At 38.7% G+C, this 22,034-nt stretch overlaps 1 protein-coding gene across 1 annotated transcript in view; it reads left to right on the plus strand.

Moving 5' to 3' along the window:
- The window catches only part of LOC110291812 (contactin-associated protein like 5-2), a 718,290-nt gene that overhangs the window by 142,452 nt on the left and 553,804 nt on the right, over positions 1-22,034 (plus strand). Inside the window, exon 2 of the mRNA XM_029482783.2 lies at positions 8,349-8,453. Coding sequence (XP_029338643.1) covers positions 8,349-8,453 — 105 coding nt within the window. The remainder of the gene's footprint in view (positions 1-8,348; positions 8,454-22,034) is intronic.

The raw sequence follows: 22,034 nt of genomic DNA on the forward strand, positions 1-22,034 counted from the left end.
GGAGGGTGATGGTATAGAGAATGCTCAAGGGAATAGCAGAGAAGGTAATGGTAGATGGATGTGATAATCTACACTGTACAATGGTATAGAACATTAAAAAATTGAAAATTAAAAACCAACAGCAAAATGAAAGCACAACAAGGCTAGGTGTATAATTCAATAAGAAAGCAGTTTAAGGCTAGAATTGTGGTATATCCTTGCACAATCTGAAATAGAAAGAACTACATTCATTTGAGGTAGTCAGTCCATAGGTCTTACTACTCTAGTATTGAAGAGCAGATATAAGACTGACAAAGTTTAAAGACTCATAATGACCCTGGTTGAAAATGCAAACCAGTAAAAAAAAAAAAAAAAGACAGTTTCTGTGTGCATGATGGACATTGCAAGTCCTCATTTTTATGAAAGTCTCCTCCAGTCTGTTTCTACAACTGTTCTTGACATCTCAGAACTCTACTGTTGACAACCCAGGACTTCAGCTGGCTAGTCACTCTACAAAATGGAAAACTGACCTAACATCCTGGGAATTGTGCTACTGCTGACCCCAGACTGAGAGGTACATCACTGCTGATCCAAGACTGAGAGTACATCACTCCAGGTCCACAGCCCTGTATCTCAGGACATGTCATCTTCAGTCTTATATGCAATTATTCGATAGCACAAATTTTTAAATTCAATTTTTAATTTTAAGCAAATTTTTATATTGCTATTAGGAACTGTCCCATGGGCTTTATGCTGACTAATTAACTGATTACCACTGAGACCCTTGGCTCCATGACCTGTTGTTAAAATACAAGAAGATCTGCTTATAGTTGACCTCAGGTTTGTGTCAACTTGAGTTGACTCTACTATCTTCTTGTACCAAATAATCTGGATCTGACTGCCCATAGGCAAGTGATGCAAGGTCATAAGTTTGCATATTGTTACAATGTGAAGATTGAGGGCAGACACAGAAGATGAGTTTCTCGGTGCTGTACTGCTGTACTGTTCTACTTTAAAGAACTTTTGTATTCTGGTCTCTTCATTTTGAAGTCCTTTGTCCTTGGATTTTTATGTTTGAGTAATGAGACAGGAACATATTTAAGAGCAAAACCAGACTAATTGTTCTCATTGTTTGGTAAGTGAAATTATAGGTTACAATGTGAAAAATAAATGAAGGCAATATCCTGAGTTATCATCACTAAGTACCCATAAAAACATGTGAGAGAATTCATACTTTATTACCTTTTACACAAAGTAGGTTGTTACATATTCAATTCAAAGAAGAATTTTATCTTGCCAATAAATACAAGTGAATATCTTAAGCTCCAAATCCCCATATGCAGACTATTTACTGTAATAATCAAGAACATACACACAATGCAATTTAACTTTAGTGCTATCTATAATTCTGTTCATGTTTTAATAACAACAAATAAAATATCTGTTGGCAACAGAAAAAAATGTTACTAAAGCAGCAGCCTCTTAAACATTGAACACTAACTTCTGAAACGCTATGCTAATGGTGCATTTACCCTGCATTCTGTCTGTGCTGTTCCGTGCTGTGAAAGAAGCTCCTTGGAATGCAGTGTTCTTACTTGTGGAGAGCAAGTCATCCCCACCTCTGCAATGTGAAGGGTCAATGTTCCTGAGTGTACATGCAGATCAGATACTCAGAAACAAAAAGATGAATTTCTTCCATTTTCTGTTCTTACCTGTTTATCCATTCTGTGTCCTCCCGCAAAGAGGAGAGATGCTAGGGAATACTGAAGGAGAAACCAGAAAGCAATGTAGATATAAAACACCAGAAAATCCACTGTTACATGTCAAGGATTTCCACTGTCAAGAAAACAACTTTGTTCTAGCAATAAGACATATTTATTGTCTTAGTTACTTCCCTTATCATTGTGACAAAATACACTGGTCCCTGTGTCAGGAGGCACAGGCTTACCAGGAAGTGGAGCTGAGGTGTAACACCTCAAGATGTGCCCTCAATGCTCAATTTCTTGCAAGGAGACTCCATTATCTGAGGGTTCAACAGTCTTCCAAGACACCACTAACACCATAATTCTCTGAAGACATTTCTCATTCCAAACACATTTCACATTAAATAATTAGTTATGAATTATGCAAATAATGGCAGCATATCACACAGAAGTGGTACTTGCCCAGTGGTCATCACTACACAGTGATATACTATGTCCTGCTCCAGGCTAATACAGTAACAGTCCTAGATGGATTTTTTTTTCATTTCTTTTGGCCTAAATCTCCTCAAACATAAACTGAATTCAGATGTCTTTCTGGTTCCATGGACCTAATAATCTTTGAATACTAGAACATGTTATTGGTAGATGTGTCAAATGTTGTGTCAAGAAGGTTTGATCTGTAAAAGCAAATGTGCTTTTGGTCTCGCCATGCAGCCTTGAATTTTTATTGATGTAGGGATGGAAAATTGCTAGCATTTTGCTTTTAAGCAATAAAAGAAAAACAGTAGAAGACTGGAGAGATGACTGAGCAATTACGACTACTTGCTGCACTTGCACAGGATCTGTGTTCAATTCCCAGAACTCAAGTCAGGCAGCTCACAGCAACCTGTTCTTCCTGTTTTAGGGAACCAGTTCTGCCTTCCACAGACACCCACCCACATGTGTACATATACACATAGACCACATAGAGACACATACATACCTAAAATTCAGTTTTAAAAAAAGAGAAAACAGCAAAAGAAAATTAGTCATAAACATTATAATTGAAGCTTGAATTTTAATTGCAGCTGAGATTTGGAAGGAATGTCACAGGAAGGGAGATTTGAGATCTCATTCTGGAAATAGTTTGTTGTAAATTAAGTTATATCTACTTCACAGTTTTTGAAGAATCCCTATGGTCTATCTCAGTACAATGCATTAGAACTGCTCATGATGAAAAGCTGATGTTCACTTCCTGTCCTGGTCAGGAGACTCTGTAGGAAGACAGCATAGAATGAATATATATTAAAGTGGAACTTATAATTTGATTCACATGTCATCTGGGTGGGCAACAATGGCTGTTTTCACATTGGAGAAACTTAGAATAGATACCTGCTCAGACAAAAGGTACTACCATCTGGTACAGGATCCTGGTGCTTCAGCATCCCCAATCTGATACAGGACACTAGTGATCCAGCATCTGAAATCTGGTACCAACATCCTGAAGGATTCTTGGAGAGCCATTGTTGGAGAACTGCACTCCACAGTTGATAACCAAAGATACTGAATCATGATATCAATGAAGGATGGCATCAATAGATTCAGCAACAATTGAGTAGACAAACTCTTGGCAAGGTAGATACGCCTGTCACTAAGGTGCAAAAACAAAGGCAAGTTGGGATAAAGCAAAAGCTTTTCTATTGGACCTTACATCCAAATACTACCAGAAAGTGCAGCCTACATTTTGGGTGAGCTTTCCTGTTTCAACTAACCTAAGAGATTCTCTCATAGCTGTGACAAGAGGTTCAACTGCTAGTGATTCGCAGTAGTAGTAGTAGTAGTATTTATTCCCTTATAGTTCAGTCTTTATCTGCCTCCAAGTTCTGCCTCCTGACTGCTCCCCATCCCATACCTCCTTTCCTCTCCCACCCCACTCAAGAGGATGCCCCCAAGCCCACTCCACCAGACATTCCCACTCCCTGGGGCCTTAAATCTCTCGAGGGTTAGGTGCATCTTCTTTTGCTGAGGCCAGACCAGGCAGTCTTCTGCTGTATATATGTCAGGGGCCTCTATTAGCTTTTGTGTACTGCCTGGTTGTTGGATCAGTGTCTGAGAGATCTCAGGGATCCATGTCAGTTGAGACTGCTGACATCCCCATGGGGCTGTTCTCCTTTTCAGCTTCTTCCAGCTTTTCCCCTATTCAACCACAGGGGTCCCAGATTTCTGTCCATTGGTTGGATGTTAGTATCTATACCTGAATCTTTAAGCTCCTTGTTGAGCCTCTCAGAGGGTAGCCATGCTAAGCTCCTATCAGTTGCCCTGCTTCGATGGACCTATGGAGGTCTTCAGACTGTATTATTTGCAGAGGAGCAGACAAACAGGTGATCTGCTCAGGCAGAAGATCCCAGCCAGACGGGCTCTTAGTGATTCTTGATTCAGCCAAGTTGACCATTAATTCCAATCATCAAAGCTCCTCAATTGTTTGTTTGTTAGTTTGTTTTTGTTTGGTTGTTTATGAAACTTAAAAAAAAATCCTCTCCTGCACTAGAAAGTCTGGTACTGTGGATGATGAGGGAGAGGAATTTCAGTTTGGAGATTATGAGCTACATAGACACCATCTCACAAACAGGAACTCCTTCCAGATCAGGATTCTTCCTATTTTACAGTCTCTAAACACACACACACACACACACACACCACAAGCATGGTGGTGGAGGGGTGCCCAACTTTGGTGAAAACTCTAGAAAACTGAAGAAGCAGAGTAGCCTAAATTTGAAAGGCAGTGTAGTAAGCTTGCTGGAAACCCATAGGAGTGACAGAACAGGTGACATTTCCTTTCCTTCCTTTTCAGACACGATAGGTGTGAAGTCAAGCCAGCCTTGTTATCTCTTCCTCACACACCTTTACTTCCCTCTCTTCTGTACTCCTGTGCTCTTGGTTCACTTCAAGCCCTTAGCACAGCAAAGCTGTCAGCAACACCTGTTCTTTGGAGGGTTCTCATAGCACAGTAGCAAGATCCTAAAAATAAAACTGTTAGATCATTTTTAGAAGGCAGCAGATATCCCCAGAAGCCTGTGCTCATGTCTGCTTATGTGGGCTTCATACTGACTGCTTTTCTTCCTCTTATTCTTATTCCATCACATAGTTTATGGCAGGATATGGCTCAGATGACCTTTTATTTGACATACAAAGAACACTGCTTCTTCCACTTACCTAGATTGTCTTCTGACAATGTCAGGAGGAGCAACAAATCCAGGAATTGGGAACTCCAAGCTCTCATGCCTAGTCTATTTTCTGTCAGGATTATCGGGTAAACATAGAGATGCCAGAGGGAACCATATTCTTCTTCAAAATGGAAGGCAGGATGATCTCTCTTCTTTCTAATTTGAATTTTCCCATTTTTATCATTGTCTTGGGACATGAAATATTAATTCAGCCAAATCCTTAAAAATTCATTCTTGCCGGGTGTGGTGGCGCACGCCTTTAATCCCAGCACTCGGGAGGCAGAGGCAGGCGGATTTCTGAGTTGGAGGCCAGCCTGGTCTACAAAGTGAGTTCCAGGACAGCCAGGGCTATACAGAGAAACCCTGTCTCAAAAAAATAAAATAAAATAAATAAAAAAAATAAATAAAAAATCCATTCTTAAAGCATACCAAGTCTGTGAAGACAAGACACTTAAGTTTTCCTCTGGCCTGTCCCTTGACAGAGATTCATAGATTTGCTGTTAATAAAGTGGAAAGTTTGTTCTTAGAAATGTCATAGGTGGATAAAACCAGTAAGAAACTTAGCTGTTATTGCTGTGAGGGCAATGGATTCTTGGAGATCAGATCCTCCTAAAGCTATTGTGAGGGGAGCACAAAAGGCTGGAAAAATATGGAAGCATCTTGAGCTGTGCTAGTCCCTTATTAAAGCTTACCCTGCAGTATATCTATCTGTTCATACACTTATATTTGTGAATGGTCTGTAAACAAGCTCTGATGGATGGCTTTGTCTTGATCAGATCTATCCCCAGTGCCCATCTCCAGATGGGCAAAAGTGAAGTGATTAGGTCATACCAATGATTTCACATTTCAGGTATGTTAACAAAAAGGTGAAAAATTATGCACTAGCTCTCTTTTCTAAGCAATGTGTCACTTGACCTCACTTCAGATTTTGAGAGAGTACATTCAGTTTTGTTAGAATATAAAATAGCAATGTGTAAAAAAATGAAGGGGTGATGATTCTATAAAACCTGATAAGAAAGGCTTAGGGATGGACATAGCCAGGTGCACGGTACTCATAAAAGTCATCTATGACATATGGAAAAGTTATTTGAGCCAGATAAAGATAAATGCACTCTGTGTATGTATATGAGTGTGCATGTGCGTGTGCGTGTGTGTGTGTGTGTGTGCATTCATGATATAGTGTGCACTTGTACAAGTTTACAAGTACATATGCTTTCTGGTACCTGTCTGTGTCTTTGCAGGTCAGAGGTCAGTCTTGAGCATCATAACTCCAGATGTTGTCTACCTTTTCTTTCAAGACAGAATTTCTTACTGTCCTGGGCTGGAGTACAAAAAAAATCGTTATTCTCAGTGGCAAGCAAGCCCTAGAGATTCATTGTTTCTTCTACCCCATTTAAAAGAGGGCAACATAGCTCTCAGGATTTTACCTAGGTGGTTGAACTCAGGTCCTTGTCGAATAGCAAGCAAAATAAGTTATGCTTCCAGCAATCTCTGTTGTTCTGATGTTTCTTGATGTCAAAAGATACATGAGCCTTGTATTTTGTGTGTTTGTGTGTGTGTGTTTGAGAGAGAGAGAGAGAGAGAGAGAGAGAGAGAGAGAGAGAGAGAGAGAGAGAGAGAGAGAGAGGAAGAGAGAGAGAGAGGAAGAGAGAGAGAGAAACAGAAACAGAAAAGGGGAGAGATAGGGATTGAACACATGCTGTGTGGTACATATGCAACATTCTACAACAATCCTGTGTTAGAAGTAAGGTAGCCACATGGTCCATGTTTTCCTGCTGGCTTGTCCCATCCCCAGAGACCCCAAGCTGCCACTAATGTTATTCTGATGATTTGCTGCTCCAGCTGTAATGGGCCTCTGTTCCATCATTGTCAAACATTTTTAGATGTGTGTATGTGGAGAGAAACCTAAAACCCAGTTTACTAGATGATTCTTAAACATACTTAACAAACAAGAATTTAAGTCTCACATTTCTAGTTATTTTTCCTGCAATTACCTGTAAAACAGCTTTGGAAGAACTGGCTGGATAAACAATCAAGATCTTATGTAAATGTTCTTTTCACATGTCAGAACAGTTCCTCCCAAATGACTACATAATAGAAAACTTACCTTGAGTAGCACATTTCAAATCTCTTTTGAATAAGGTCTGGCTAGATGTTAGAAGTCATTTTTCAATGTCTCTGAGAATCAACTGTATACAAAATAAAAACAGGAAAAGAATGGTGGGTTGGTGGGGTTAGCTAATTGGTTGATTGCCTGGCCCTTGTTTGCCTTTATCATTCACCAACCCACTCTTTACACACATCTTTAATTTTGTTTTATTATGCAGTATTCTCATTGCTAAATAATCCCCACCCCACCCCACCCCCCAAAAACACATACCAACTTGTGGAAGCACTATAACTCATTGATAACTAAGTAGCCTAACCTGTCTTGAACTGCTATAACAGACTATCTGAGACAGAGTAACTTATAATAAAATATCTTTGGCTAACATTTGTGGAGGATGAGAGGTCTGGTATCAAGGTTGCAGTATGCAACAAGGCCAACATGATAAATCATTGTGTGTCTGAAGGAAAGAGGATGAGAAACTGCACTTCTGAAGCAGTAAAGCCACCAAAAGGCTGGAACTTTCAAAGGTCCATCCTCTTAGTTTGGTTTCATGGTAATTAAATCTCAATGATAGTTTTGTTGAGCACAAATGTTCAAACCAGTTATGTATATGGTATGTGTAAATGTGACGAGCAAGTCCCTCCATCTGTAATCCCATAGTTCTTACTTAGTTTGAACTTGAAGGGTATTACTGTCTTGTCAAGTCATGTATTTGCCCATGGTCTTATCATGTTTAGTATTATCAAAACAGCCTTAGAGTGTAGCTCACCAGAGAAGGCTAGAAAGTTAGCTATTGAAGTTCCTGTCCAGCTCAAGACTGTACAACATCTGAGGCTATTCTCTTTCATATACTGTAACATATGTAAGTAGCACATTTCCCACTTGATTACACACAAGTTGTAATAAGAAATTTCAAAGTATCCTATTTTGATAAACACATTAATTGCAAGGGTTGTTGGAACCTGGGTTGGAGAAAAAAATGACACCCTGTATGAATCTCTCATAGACAAACCACAGACATGCTATGAGCCTTTGATCAAATGTTCAACTAAAGGAAAGGATGGGAAACTGGGTTTTCAACCCAAGCAATTCTTCCTGAGAATGTTTGCTTATGCTATTTACTAGAGTTGTGGGCATAACTGCTTCAGCCTTCATTTTTCTATCAATAAAAAGAAGTCATACCATGTTTGAGGGTTATGAGAAGTAACTACAAAGACACAGACTGAAAAATAATTCCCAACCTTTTCCAGACCAGATGCTTATTAAAAGAGTGTCTACACTGTAAATTTCCTCTTTGTAAAATGTTACTTGCCCATAGAATCTGACCTTTCCTGCTTTCACCATTTTTTTCAGACAATTGTGATGACCCATTGGCCTCTTTCCTCTCACGGAAGGCTTTCTCCAGTTCCTCAGATCTCACTGGAAGTTCCAGCTCAGCTCAATTGAATGGGAGAATGGGTAAGTATTGTGATTAAGCTTGCAATCCAAGTGTTAGCCAAAGACATTGTGAGTGCTAAGGAGAAACTTTCTTGTTCTGTCTCTACAGGAGTCTCATCCAAAGTCACAGTCCAGAAATAAATCTAGGAGGTTAAGTCTATAGCAGAAATACTTCCCATCATGTAATAAATAATCAACATGTCCCTCCAACATTAAGATCCACTAAAGACTTACCTGTGCATTTTTTTCTGTTGTTGTCGTTGTTTGAGGTACTGACTTTGGAACCCAAAGTTTCATGAATATTAGGACATTGCTCTGTCATAGGAGCCAATAGTCATCATGTGAAATTCTTTGAGTGTATGAATTTGTGTATAGACAACATGTGAGTGTATATGGATGCAACATGTGAGTGTATATGGATGCTTGCATGTATGCAATTGCATGATGTGGAAGGGGCTCAGGACAAACTTGAATGCTCTTTTTTAGGTGTCATATAATTTATGAGGAAGGATGTCTCATTATCCTGGAGCTTGACGATTAGGCTGCTGTTTCTGTCCTCCTACCATGCCTGCTTGTTTTTTTAACTTAGGGACAGTGGGATCAAACTCAGATCCTCATGTTTGTATGTAATCATTCCATCCACAGAATCATCCCCAGCCCTATGAATTTCTTTTTTGTTCATAGTAAGAATTATTAGAGGATGTTATATTTTTAAACATTTATTTTATTATGTACATATTATACATCAGCACAACTAGGTACCAAAACATACTTCATGACAAGTTAATAAATGTTTATTAAAATATTTCAATATATTCAATTTTATAGTGAGATTAATATTACTACTTAAAGTATATATTAAATGTACTTAATTAATTTAAGAACATAAATAATATATAATACTACAACATAGAGAGTATCATGGCTAAGAACTTAGTCTGGTAAAACTAGAGTAGTTATACTTGACTTGTCTGTTATGAAAAGTGTACTTAATATGATGTTATATATTTAGCTATATTTTGATATTGATTTTGTGATGTAGAGAGATTAATATAGAAACTAATTTATCTCTTTTTGAAAATAATTTAACCTCTAAAATTTTAAAATCTGATTATTATAAGCTTGTTCTTGATTTAAAATAGTTGAGTGCCCTGGCTAGGGAGATGGCTCAGTGTGAAAAATACTTGCATGAAGGTAGAGGTCAGATCGCTAGAACCCATGTATATGCCAGAAGGGTATGGTAGCTGCCTGCAGTCCTGACACTCAGGATAAATTAACAGATCATGCCTAGAGCAAGATAGCTGGCAAGACTAGCCAAATAGTGACTTCCTCATCTCTAAGCTTGCTGTAACATATCAGGTGAAGAGCAACTGAGTACTACCTCTAGAGTTTTCTTTCTGTTCCCTTGATAAAAGCACTCTGAACAAAGCAACTTAGTGGAGGAAGTGTTTATTCAAGCTTCTGGATTCCAACTCATAATTGAAGGAACCCTGGACAAGAATTAAAAAAGAAATCTGAAGATAGGCTCCTTGTTGTTGCATTACCTCTAACCAAAGATTTCACTTTCTGCCAAAGAAGTATAGTAGAAATTGTGGAGGAGTAGAATGTTGCCTGATGATTTGGTTACAGCCTTAACAAGCTTTTTAGTACAGCATGAAACCACCTGTCCAGGAGTGTGGTGGCCTTCCTACATCTATTAATGATTAAGAAAATTCCCTTAGACATGCCCTTAGGCAAATCTAGTGTCTTAGTCAAGAAGCTTTTCTTGGGTGCCTCCAGACTATATTAGGCTGATAGTTAAAGGTATCTAGGGTAATGCTGATGTCAACTTTGGGCCTCCTCATATATAAATTAGTACATGTGCATCCACATACATTCATATACACATGCACGTGCACACACACACACACACAAACACACACACATACACCCTCTCCTGTGCACACATTTAAACATACCATACACAAATGTATATAAAATTTTGTAGGCAAGTATGCAATAATCATTGGTCTTTTTTAATTTATGCCTCTCAACTGTACATAAAATAGGTGTATTAGGATGACTATTTTATATTTCCCCTATTTTGATTTACCTTTGAGTTCTAAAATGTATTGTAGTTAATTATTGATTATTGCTATTGATTCATTAAACTTCAAAGGATTTAATTTGTTAATACCATATGATTTTTGAATATCAATTCTGATTTATAGATATGTTTTTACTCTTGTAGTTTAGTTCATGATAGATGTTACAAGGTTACTATTATAATGATATTTATAACAAAAAATCAGAGTCACAATTTATTTGAAAATTCATCTAAGAATACAGATTTTTCTCCCTATATTTTTGGAGAAAATGGAAGAAAAAATGCTTAAGCACTGAACATGCCTGTTTTTCTTGCCATTGTTCCCAAAAAATACTGTACAGCAGTTATTTATTTAGCATTTACAACATATTGGATGTTATAGAGAATCACTGTTCTGTCATTTTATACCAAAAATCTTGAACATCTGTAGGTGCTATGAATGTTTCTGGAACTGAAGCTTTAAGATGCCAACAGGCTGTACAATGCTAAAAGGAAAATAAAAAAAAGGCTCATCATAGTACAGTGGAGAGATTATTGATGTAATTACTGTTCTGATACTGGTATGTGATTAGTCATATAAATTAATACCAAATTTTATCAGTTGTTTTAGGTATATTATTTTATTAGTCCATAACAAAACTACAGTCAGTCATTAATTATAACTTTTTCACACCAAATAAAGTTGCTGAACTTCAGAGCAGTTATATAGTTTTCCCAATATTACACAGTAGTAAAATACTTGGGTCCAAACCCAAATCAAATGAATTCAGGATTTAGCATGCTCACTACTGCTGTAACAGCAGATTGGTTCATTAACAAACTACTAGCAGAATCAAGCAGTACAAAAAGGGATGGCAGACAAACAACTCAGCTGGGGCTCACATGCCAGCAATGATACTGTGGGGTTCCATGGGTATCAACAAACCACTTAGTAAGCTTAGATTCATATATTTGACATCTCTGGATGATACCTGTCTTGCAGTATCACCTGGAAAAACAGAATGGAGATCCATGTTGAGAAGAGCTTCCCCACTACAGGACTGAAAGCTGAGAGTCAGGCAGTGAGGTTCCATTTTGATTTCAGGAAAAAAACATATGTTGAGACATTTTAATATAGTTCTAAATGTGCTTCCCAAGACAATTTGTCTCATCTTTATTCAAATTGTTGGTTACCCGATCATCACACTCTGGGAACTCCTTATCCACTTACAGGGATTCTAAGGGTCTAATTTTAGGCCAGTAACCTCTCTACTGGACTGATATTTACTGGAGAGAGTATCTCTGTAATAACTAATTATACCTGCCCTTTTCTGGTTCGTAGAGAGCCAGAGTACTACATCAAGCCAGTGTATGTGAGAGAGAAGACTGCCTCCTAGCTTATCCTTGTTAGACTCCAAAAAGATTTGATTGAACAGAGCTGCAGTCAAGAAAATGGTATGCAGAGATTAGAACTCCCCCCTCTAGCTCAGTGTAAGATATACTGTTAGGAATTTCTGTTTACAGTGCCTCATCTTCCCTTGGGGAATAGCAAACGATGGATCCAGGAAAATTAGAACCCACCCCCACTCCCATGTGTGTGTCTGAATCACCTGCCATGTTTGCTAGTACAGTGCCCAAAACATTATGTAGATGTTTTGTGAGGCTATTGGTCAAGTGAATATACAAAATGTTTCTGGAAGGTTTCAAAATGCAAGCAGAGGTACAAGTCAATAGTTTATGACAATTAAGAAACAGACAGTGCACTTGCCAGAGGAGTCTCCGGACACCAGCAAGAACCCGCACAGGATTCCCCACTGGATCCTAAGACCTTTGGTGAGTGGAACACAGCTTCTGCTCCAATCCAATTGAGCGGGACCTGAGACTCCATTAACTAGGGAAGGAGGCAACCCGGCCTCTGCTGGGGCACAAGTCCCTTCCGGTCCACTCAAGCACTCGGGTGCCTTGCCAGAGGAGACTCCGGACACACGCAAGGACCTGCACAGGATTCCCCATGGGACCCTAAGACCTCTGGTGAGTGGAACACAGCTTCTGCTCCAATCCAATTGAGCAAGACCTGAGACTGCCATAACTAGGGAAGCAGGCAACCCGGCCTGAGGTGGGGCACAAGTCCCTTCCGGTCCACTCGAGCACCAGGGTGCCTTGACAGTGGAGTCTCTGGACACCCTCAAGGACCAACACAGGATTCCCCACAGGATCCTAAGACTTCTAGTGATTGGAACACAACTTCTGCCAGGAGGCAAGTTCGAACACCAGATATCTGGGCACCTTCCCTGCAAGAATAGAGCTTTCCTGCACAGAATATTCTGACCACTGAAACTAAGGAGAGAGCCAGCCTCCCTGGTCTGCTGATAGAGGCTAACAGAGTCTTTTGAGGAACAAGCTCTAACCAGAGACAACTATAACAGCTAGCTTCAGAGATTACCAGATGGCAAAAGGCAAACATAAGAATCCTACTAACAGAAATCAAGACCACTCACCATCATCAGAACGCAGCACCCCCACACAACCTAGTCCTGGGCACCCCAACACAGCCGAAAATCTAAACTAAATTTAAAAGCATATCTTATGATGATGGTAGAGGACATCAAGAAGGACTTTCATAACTCACTTAAAGAAATACAGGAGAGCACTGCTAAAGAGTTACAGGTCCTTAAAGAAAAACAGAAAACACAACCAAACTGAAAGAAGTCCTTAAAGAAAAACAGGAAAACATAACCAAACTGGTAGAAGTCCTTAAAGAAAAACAGGAAAACACATCCAAACAGGTGATGGAAATGAACAAAACCATACTAGACCTAAAAAGAGAAGTAGACACAATAAAGAAAACCCAAAGTGAGGTAACACTGGAGATACAAACCCTAGGAAAGAAATCTGGAACCATAGATGCAAGCATCAGTAACAGAATACAAGAGATGGAAGAGAGAATCTCAGGTGCAGAAGATTCCATAGAGAACATCGGCACAACAATCAAAGAAAATACAAAATGCAAAAGGATCCTAACTCAAAACATCCAGGAAATACAGGACACAATGAGAAGACCAAACCTACGGATAATAGGAGTTGATGAGAATGAAGATTTTCAACTTAAAGAACCAGCAAATATCTTCAACAAAATAATAGAAGAAAACTTCCCAATCCTAAAGAAAGAGATGCCCATGAACATACAAGAAGCCTACAGAACTCCAAATAGACTGGACCAGAAAAGAAATTCCTCCCGACACATAATAATCAGAACAACAAATGGACTAAATAAAGATAGAATATTAAAAGCAGTAAGGGAGAAATGTCAAGTAACATATAAAGGCAGGCCTATCAGAATTAAACCAGACTTTTCACCAGAGACTATGAAAGCCAGAAGAGCCGGGACAGATGTTATACACACACTAAGAGAACACAAATGCCAGCCCAGGTTACTATACCCGGCCAAACTCTCAATTACCATTGATGGAGAAACCAAAGTTTTCCACAACAAAACCAAATTCACACATTACCTTTCCATGAATCCAGCCCTTCAAGGGATAATAACAGAAAAAAAAATTACAAGGACAGAAATCAGGCCCTAGAAAAAGCAAGAAAGTAATCCCTCAAGGAACCTAAAAGAAAACTGCCACAAGAACAGAATGCCAACTCTAACAACAAAAATAAAAGGAAGCAACAATTACTTTTCCTTAATATCTCTTAATATCAATGGACTCAACTACCCAATAAAAAGACATAGACGAACAGACTGGCTACACAAACAGGACCCAACATTCTGCTGCTTATAGGAAACCCATCTCAGGGAAAAAGACAGACACTACCTCAGAGTGAAAGGCTGGAAAACAATTTTCCAAGCAAATGGTCTGAAGAAACAACCTGGAGTAGCCATTCTGATATCAAATAAAATCGAATTCCAACCCAAAGTTATCAAAAAAGACAAGGAGGGACACTTCATACTCATCAAAGGTAAAATCCTCCAAGAGGAACTCTCAATTCTGAATATCTATGCCCCAAATGCAAGGGCAGCCACATTCATTAAAGACATGTTAGTAAAGCTCAAAGCACACATTGCACCTCACACAATAATAGTGGGAGACTTCAACACACCACTTTCATCAATGGACAGATCCTGGAAACAGAAACTAAACAGGGACACAGTGAAACTAACAGAAGTTATGAAACAAATGGACTGAACAGATATCTAAGGAACATTTTATCCTAAAACAAAAGTATATACCTTCTTCTCAGCACCTCACGGGACCTTCTCCAAAACTGACCATATAATTGGTCACAAAACAGGCCTCAACAGATACAAAAATATGGAAATTGTCCCATGCATCCTATCAGACCACCATGGACTAAGGCTGATCTTCAATAACAACATAAATAATGGAAAGCCAACATTCATGTGGACACTGAACAACACTCTTCTCAATGATACCTTGGTCAAGGAAGGAATAAAGAAAGAAATTAAAGACTTTTTAGAGTTTAATGAAAATGAAGTCACAACATACCCAAACTTATGGGACACAAAGAAAGCATTTCTAAGAGGGAAACTTATAGCTCTGAGTGCCTCCAAGAAGAAACTGGAGAGAACACACACTAGCCCCTTGACAACACATCTAAAAGCTCTAGAAAAAAAGGAAGAAAATTCACCCAAGAGGAGTATACGGCAGGAAATAATCAAACTCGGGGGGGGGGGAGAAATCAACCAAGGGGAAACAAGAAGAACTATTCAACGAATTAACCAAATGCAGTGTTGGTTCTTTGAGAAAATCAACAAGATAGATAAACCCTTTGCTAGACTCACTAGAGGGCACAGGGACAACATCCTAATTAACAAAGTCAGAAATGAAAAGGGAGACATAACAACAGATCCTGAAGAAATCCAAAACACCATCAGATCCTTCTACAAGAGACTATACTCAACAAAACTTGAAAACCTGGATGAAATGGACAAATTTCTGGACACATACCAGGTATCAAAATTAAATAAGAATCAAGTTAACTAGCTAAACAGTCCCATATCCCCTAAAGAAATAGAAGCAGTCATTAATAGTCTCCCAGTCAAAAAAAGCCCAGGACCAGATGGGTTTAGTGCAGAGTTCTACGAGACCTTCAAAGAATATCTAATTCCAGTTATGCACAAACTATTCCACAAAATAGAAGTAGAAGGAACTCTACCCAACTCATTCTATGAAGCCACAATTACTCTGATACCTAAACCACAGAAAGATCCAACAAAGATAGAGAACTTCAGACCAATTTCCCTTATGAATATTAATACAAAAATACTCAATAAAATTCTCGCTAACTGAATGCAAGAACACATTAAAGCAATTATCACTCCTGACCAAGTAGGTTTTATTCCAGGGATGCAGGGATGGTTTAATATACTGAAATCCATTAACGTAATCCATTATATAAACAAACTCAAAGACAAAAACCACATGATCATCTCATTAGATGCAGAAAAAGCATTCGACAAGATCCAACACCCATTCATGATAAAAGTCTTGGAAAGGTCAGGAATTCAAGGTCCATAATTAATCATGATAAAAGCAATCTACAGCAAACCAGTAGTCAACATCAAAATAAATGGTGAGAAGCTTGAAGCAATCCCACTAAACTCAGGGACTAGACAAGGCTGTCCAATCTCCCCATACCTATTCAACATTGTACTTGAAGACCTAGCCAGAGCAATTCGACAACAAAAGGAGATCAAGGGGATAGAAATTGGAAAAGATGAAGTCAAAATATCACTTTTTGCAGATGATATGATAGTATATATAAGTGACCCTAAAAATTCCACCAGAGAACTCCTAAACCTGATAAACAGCTTCGGTGAAGTAGGTGGATATAAAATTAACTCAAACAAGTCAATGGCCTTTCTCTACACAAAGAATAAACAGGCTGAGAAAGAAATTAGGGAAAACACCCTTCTCAATAATCACAAATAATATAAAATATCTTGGCATGGCTCTAACTAAGGAAGTGAAAGATCTCTATGATAAGAACTTCAATTCTCTGAATACAGAAATTAAAGAATATCTCAGAAGATGGAAAGATCTCCCATGCTCATGGATTGGCAGGATCAACATTGTAAAAATGGCTATCTTGCCAAAAGCAATCTACAGATTCAATGCAATCCCCATCAAAATTCCAACTCAATTCCTCAATGAATTAAAAAGAGCAATCTGCAACTTCATCTGGAATAACAAAAAACCTAGGATAGCAAAAACTCTTCTCAAGGATAAAAGAACCTCTGGTGGAATCACCATGCCTGACCTAAAGCTTTCCTACAGAGCAATTGTGATAAAAAAAAAAAAAACAAACTGCATGGTACTGGTATAGTGACAGGCAAGTAGACCAATGGAATAGAATTGAAGACCCAGAGATGAACTCACACACCTATGGTCACCTGATCTTCGACAAGGGAGCTAAAACCATCCAGGTGAAGAAAGACAGCATTTTCAACAAATGGTGCTGGCACAACTGGTTGTTATCATGTAGAAGAATGGGAATTGATCCATTCCTATCTCCTTGTACTAAGGTCAAATCTAAGTGGATCAAGAAACTTCACATAAAACCAGAGACACTGAAACTTATAGAAGAGAAAGTGTGGAAAAGCCTTGAAGATATGGGCACAGGGAAAAGATTCCTGAATAGAACAGCAATGGCTTGTGCTGTTCTATCTAGAATTGACAAATGGGACCACATGAAACTGCAAAGCTTCTGCAAGGCAAAAGACACCATCAATAAGACAAAAAGACCACCAACAGATTGGGAAAGGATCTTTACCTATCCCAAATCGAATAGGGGACTAATATCCAATATATATAAAGAACTCAAGAAGGTGGACTCCAGAAAATCAAATAACCCCATTAAAAAATGGGGCTCAGAACTGAACAAAGAATTCTCCCCTGAGGAATACCGAATGGCAGGGAAGCACCTGAAAAAATGTTCAACATCCTTAATCATTAGGGAAATGCAAATCAAAATAACCCTGAGATTCCACCTCACACCAGTCAGAATGGCTAAGATCAAAAATTCAGGTGACAGCAGATGCTGGGGAGAATGTGGAGAAAGAGGAACACTCCTCCATTGTTGGTAGGATTGCAAGCTTGTACAACCACTCTGGAAATCAGTCTGGCAGTTCCTCAGAAAACTTTACATAGTACTACCGTTGGATCCAGCAATACCTCTAGTGGGCATATATCCAGAAGATGTCCCAACTGGTAAGAAGGACACATGCTCCACTATGTTCATAGCAGCCTTATTTATAATAGCCAGAAGCTGGAAAGAACCCAGATGCCCCTCAATAGAGTAATGGATACAGAAAATGTGGTACATTTATACAATGGAGTACTACTCAGCTATTAAAAAGAATGAATTTATGAAATTCCTAGGCTAATGGATGGACCTGGAGGGCATCATCCTGAGTGAGGTAACACAATCACAAAGGAACTCACACAACATGTACTTACTGATAAGTGGATATTAGCCCAAAACTTAGGATACCCAAGATATAAGATACAGTTTGCTAAACACATGAAACTCAAGAAGAATGAAGACTGAAGTGTGGACACTATGCCCCTCCTTAGAATTGGGAACAGAACACCCATGGAAGGAGTTACAGAAACAAAGTTTGGAGCTGTGACGAAAGGATGGACCATCTAGAGACTGCCATATCCAGAGATCCATCCCATGATCAGCATCCAAAAGCTGACACCATTGAATTCACTAGCAAGGTTTTGCTGAAAGGACCCAGATATAGCTGTCTCTTGTGAGACTATGCCGGGGCCTGGCAAACACAGAAGTGGATGCTCACAGTCAGCTAGTGAATGGATCACAGGGCCCCCAGTGGAGGATCTGGAGAAAGTACTGAAATAACTGAAGGGATCAGAAACCCTATGGGTGGAACAACATTATGAACTAACCAATACCCCGGAGCTCTTGACTCTAGCTGCATATGTATCAAAAGATGGCCTAGTCGGCCATCACTGGAAAGAGAGGCCCATTGGACATGCAAACTTTATATGCCCCAGTACAGGGGGACGCCAGGGCCAAAAAAATGGGAATGGGTGGGTAGGGAAGTAGGGGTGAGCATATGGGGGACTTTTGGGATAGCATTGGAAATGTAATTGAGGAAAAGATGTAATAAAAAAAAAACACACATTGTATGCACTCACTGAAGACAACAATTCACAGATCACAGGAAGTTCAAGAAGAAGAAAGACCAAAATGTGGATGTTTCAGTCCTTCTCAGAAGGGGTAACAAAATCCTCAGGGGAGGAAATATGGAGGCAAAATGTGGAGCAGAGAATGAAGGAAAGGCCATCCCAAGACTGCCCCACTTGGGGATCCATCCCATATACAGACAGCAAACCCAGACACCATTGCAGTTGCCAAGAAATGTTGACAGGAACCTGATATAGTTATCTGCTGAGAGGATCTGCCAGAGCCTGACAAATACAGAGGCAGATGCTCACAGCCAACCTTGGACTGATCACAGAGTCCCCAATGGAGGAGGTAGAGAAAAGACTGAAGGAAGTGAAGGGGTTTGCAACCACATAGGAAGAACAACAATATCAACCAACCAGATTCCCCCTAAGAATGGAAATCATGAAAGTTCAAAAAAAATCATCAGATCCTACTGCAAAAGTTTATATTCAAGTAAATTGGAATATCTTGGTGAAATGGACAATTTTCTAGACAAGTACAAGGTGCCAAAGTTAAATCAGATAAACCATCTAAACCGTCCTATAGTCCTTAAAGAAATAGAAGTAGTCATCAGTATTCTCCCAACCAAAAAAAGCCCATAACCAGATGAGTTTAGTGGAGAATTCCATCAGACCTTTAAAAAAGACCTAATACCAATACTTTTCAAATGATTCCACAAAATAGAAACAAAATTTACACTACCCAATTCACTTTATGAAACCACAATTATGTTTATACCTACACCACATAAAGACAAAACAAAGAAAGAAAACATCAGACCAATTTCGCTTATGAATATTGATACAAAATTACTCAAAAAAATTTCTTGCCAACCGAATCCAAGAACACATCAAAACGATCATTCACCATGATCAAGTAGACTTCATCCCAGGATGCAGGGATGGTTCAATATCCAGAAATCCATCCATTTAATCCACTACATAAACAAACTCAAGGAAAGAAAACACATGATCATTTCATTAGATGCTGAAAAAGCTTTTGACAAAATTCAGCATCCCTTCATGTTAAAAGTCCTAGAAAGATCAGGAATTAAGACACATATGTAAACATAGTAAAAGCAATATAGAGCAAACCAATAGCCAACATCAAACTAAATGGAGAGAAATTTGAAGCAATCCTACTAAAATGATTGACTAGACAAGGCTGCCCACTCTCTCCCTATCTATTCAACATAGTACTTGAAGTTCTAGCTAGGGCAATTATACAACAAAGGGAAGTCTAATGGATACAAATTTGAAAGGAAGAAGTCAAAATATCACTATTTGCAGAAGATATGATAGTATACTTAAGTGACCCCAAAAATTCCACCAGAGAACTCCTAAAGCTGATAAACACCTTGAGCAAAGTGGCTGAATATAAAATTAACTCAAACAAATGAGTAGCCTTCAGCTCTACACAAAGTATAAAGACCACCAGTTGAAACAGCACCATTTGTTAAAAGTGACATCTTTTTTCCACTGGTTGGTTTTAGTTCCTTTGTCAAAGATCAAGAGACCACATGTGTTTGCATTCATTTCTGGGTCTTCAGTTCTGTTCCACTGACAGAAATTAGGAAAATGACATCCTTCACAATAGTCACAAATAATATTATATACCTTGGTGTGACTCTAACCATGCAAGTGAAAGGTCTGTATGACAAGACTTCAAATCTCTGAGAAAAGAAATCGAAGAAGATCTCAGAAGATGGAAATATCTCCCATGTTCATGAATTTGCAGGATTAATATAGTAAAAATGGCTATCTTTCCAAAATCAATCTTCAGATTCAATGCAATCCCCATCATAATTGCAATTCATACAGTTAACTTCATATTATATTCTATATTCATATATCCTAACTTCATAGATTTAGAAAGAACAATTTGCAAATTCATTTGGAATAACAAAAAACCAAGATAGTGAAAACTATTCTCATCAATAATGTAACTTCTGAGGTAATAAGCATCCCTGACCTCAAGCTGTATTACAGAGCAATGGTGATAAAAACTGCATGGTATTGTTACAAAGACAGGCAGGGATATCTGTTGATATCTGCCTTCTCAAAGGCAAAGGGAAGTGGGTAGAGAGGGTGAAGAACTCTAAGAGGAGAGTCTGGGAAAGGAGGGCAAAATTTGGTATATAAATAAGTAAAATAATTTTTAAAAAATTAATTTAAATTTCCTTTTAATAAAAAGGAAAAAGAGAAATACAATGAATAGATAGGCACATAATAGATGATACAGATATTCAGGAGGAGACTCATTATTGAACTTGGTCATGTGGTCATGGAAGCTGAGAAGGACCCCTTTAGCTTTCTAAGAACTATAGAACCAAAGAAGCTGGTATATCCCGGTAAGCCCAGAGATCTGAGGACAGAGATGATTATTAGAGTAACTCTTAAATTGGAGCTTTAGAATGAGCAACTTCCTCTGTATTTCTTCAAGCCCCAATATGTTTGAGCCTAGACTCCTGCTAGCTATGAACAGGAGAGACCAGATGTAGCAGCCCCAGAAGAGGGGGCAAGTGCTCTTATTTTATCTGATTGTTCCAGGGATTTCATGGCATCTTCTCACATGAATGAGGATTGATCTGCACCACTAAGTACAAAAATTAAAATGCCAGTCTCACCCAGAGATACCCTTGCAGACAGAACCAAGGACAATATTTTTTTCAACTGTCTTGGTGTCCTTTATCCAAATCAGACTGACACTTGTAACTAGTCATTATATCTTATCTTAAGTGATGCCAAAACTCTAAAAGGCAGATTTTCATTAGCTAATATGCAGTTTCATGGTATCTGAAATCTAATCAGTCCTCAAATAGAAGAAGGAAAGAAAGAAAGAAAGAAAGAAAGAAAGAAAGAAAGAAAGAAAGAAAGAAAGAAAGAAAGAAAGAAAGAAAGAAAGAAAAAGAAAGGAAGGAAGGAAGGAAGGAAGGAAGGAAGGAAGGAAGGAAGGAAGGAAGGAAGGAAGGAACAAGGAAAGCCATCAACTTGTGATTTGCAAGGAGAGCTGACATGGCCTGGCGAACTGAAAAATAGGAAAGGATGTATGTTATAAAGGAGCCCTGTGTGCCCCTGAAAGGACATAGCATTCTTCCTTACATGTCTGAGATTTGTTTAGGTTTTCTAAACATAGTGTATTCATTCACTTTTGCTCCTGTCACAGCAATTAACAAATTTCTTCTGTGTTGTACCACCCAGATTTACACACAAGTGTTAGGGTTTGTTCCTTTATTTTCTTGAATATGAAATCCAAATTGTAAAAATCTTTCAATGAAGTTCTGTTTTCAGGCCTAGGGGTGCTCAGTGGTGGTG

Source organism: Mus caroli, unplaced genomic scaffold, assembly GCF_978045245.1.
Source record: "Mus caroli unplaced genomic scaffold, Mus_caroli_1 scaffold_1, whole genome shotgun sequence".
Classification (NCBI taxonomy): domain Eukaryota; kingdom Metazoa; phylum Chordata; class Mammalia; order Rodentia; family Muridae; genus Mus; species Mus caroli.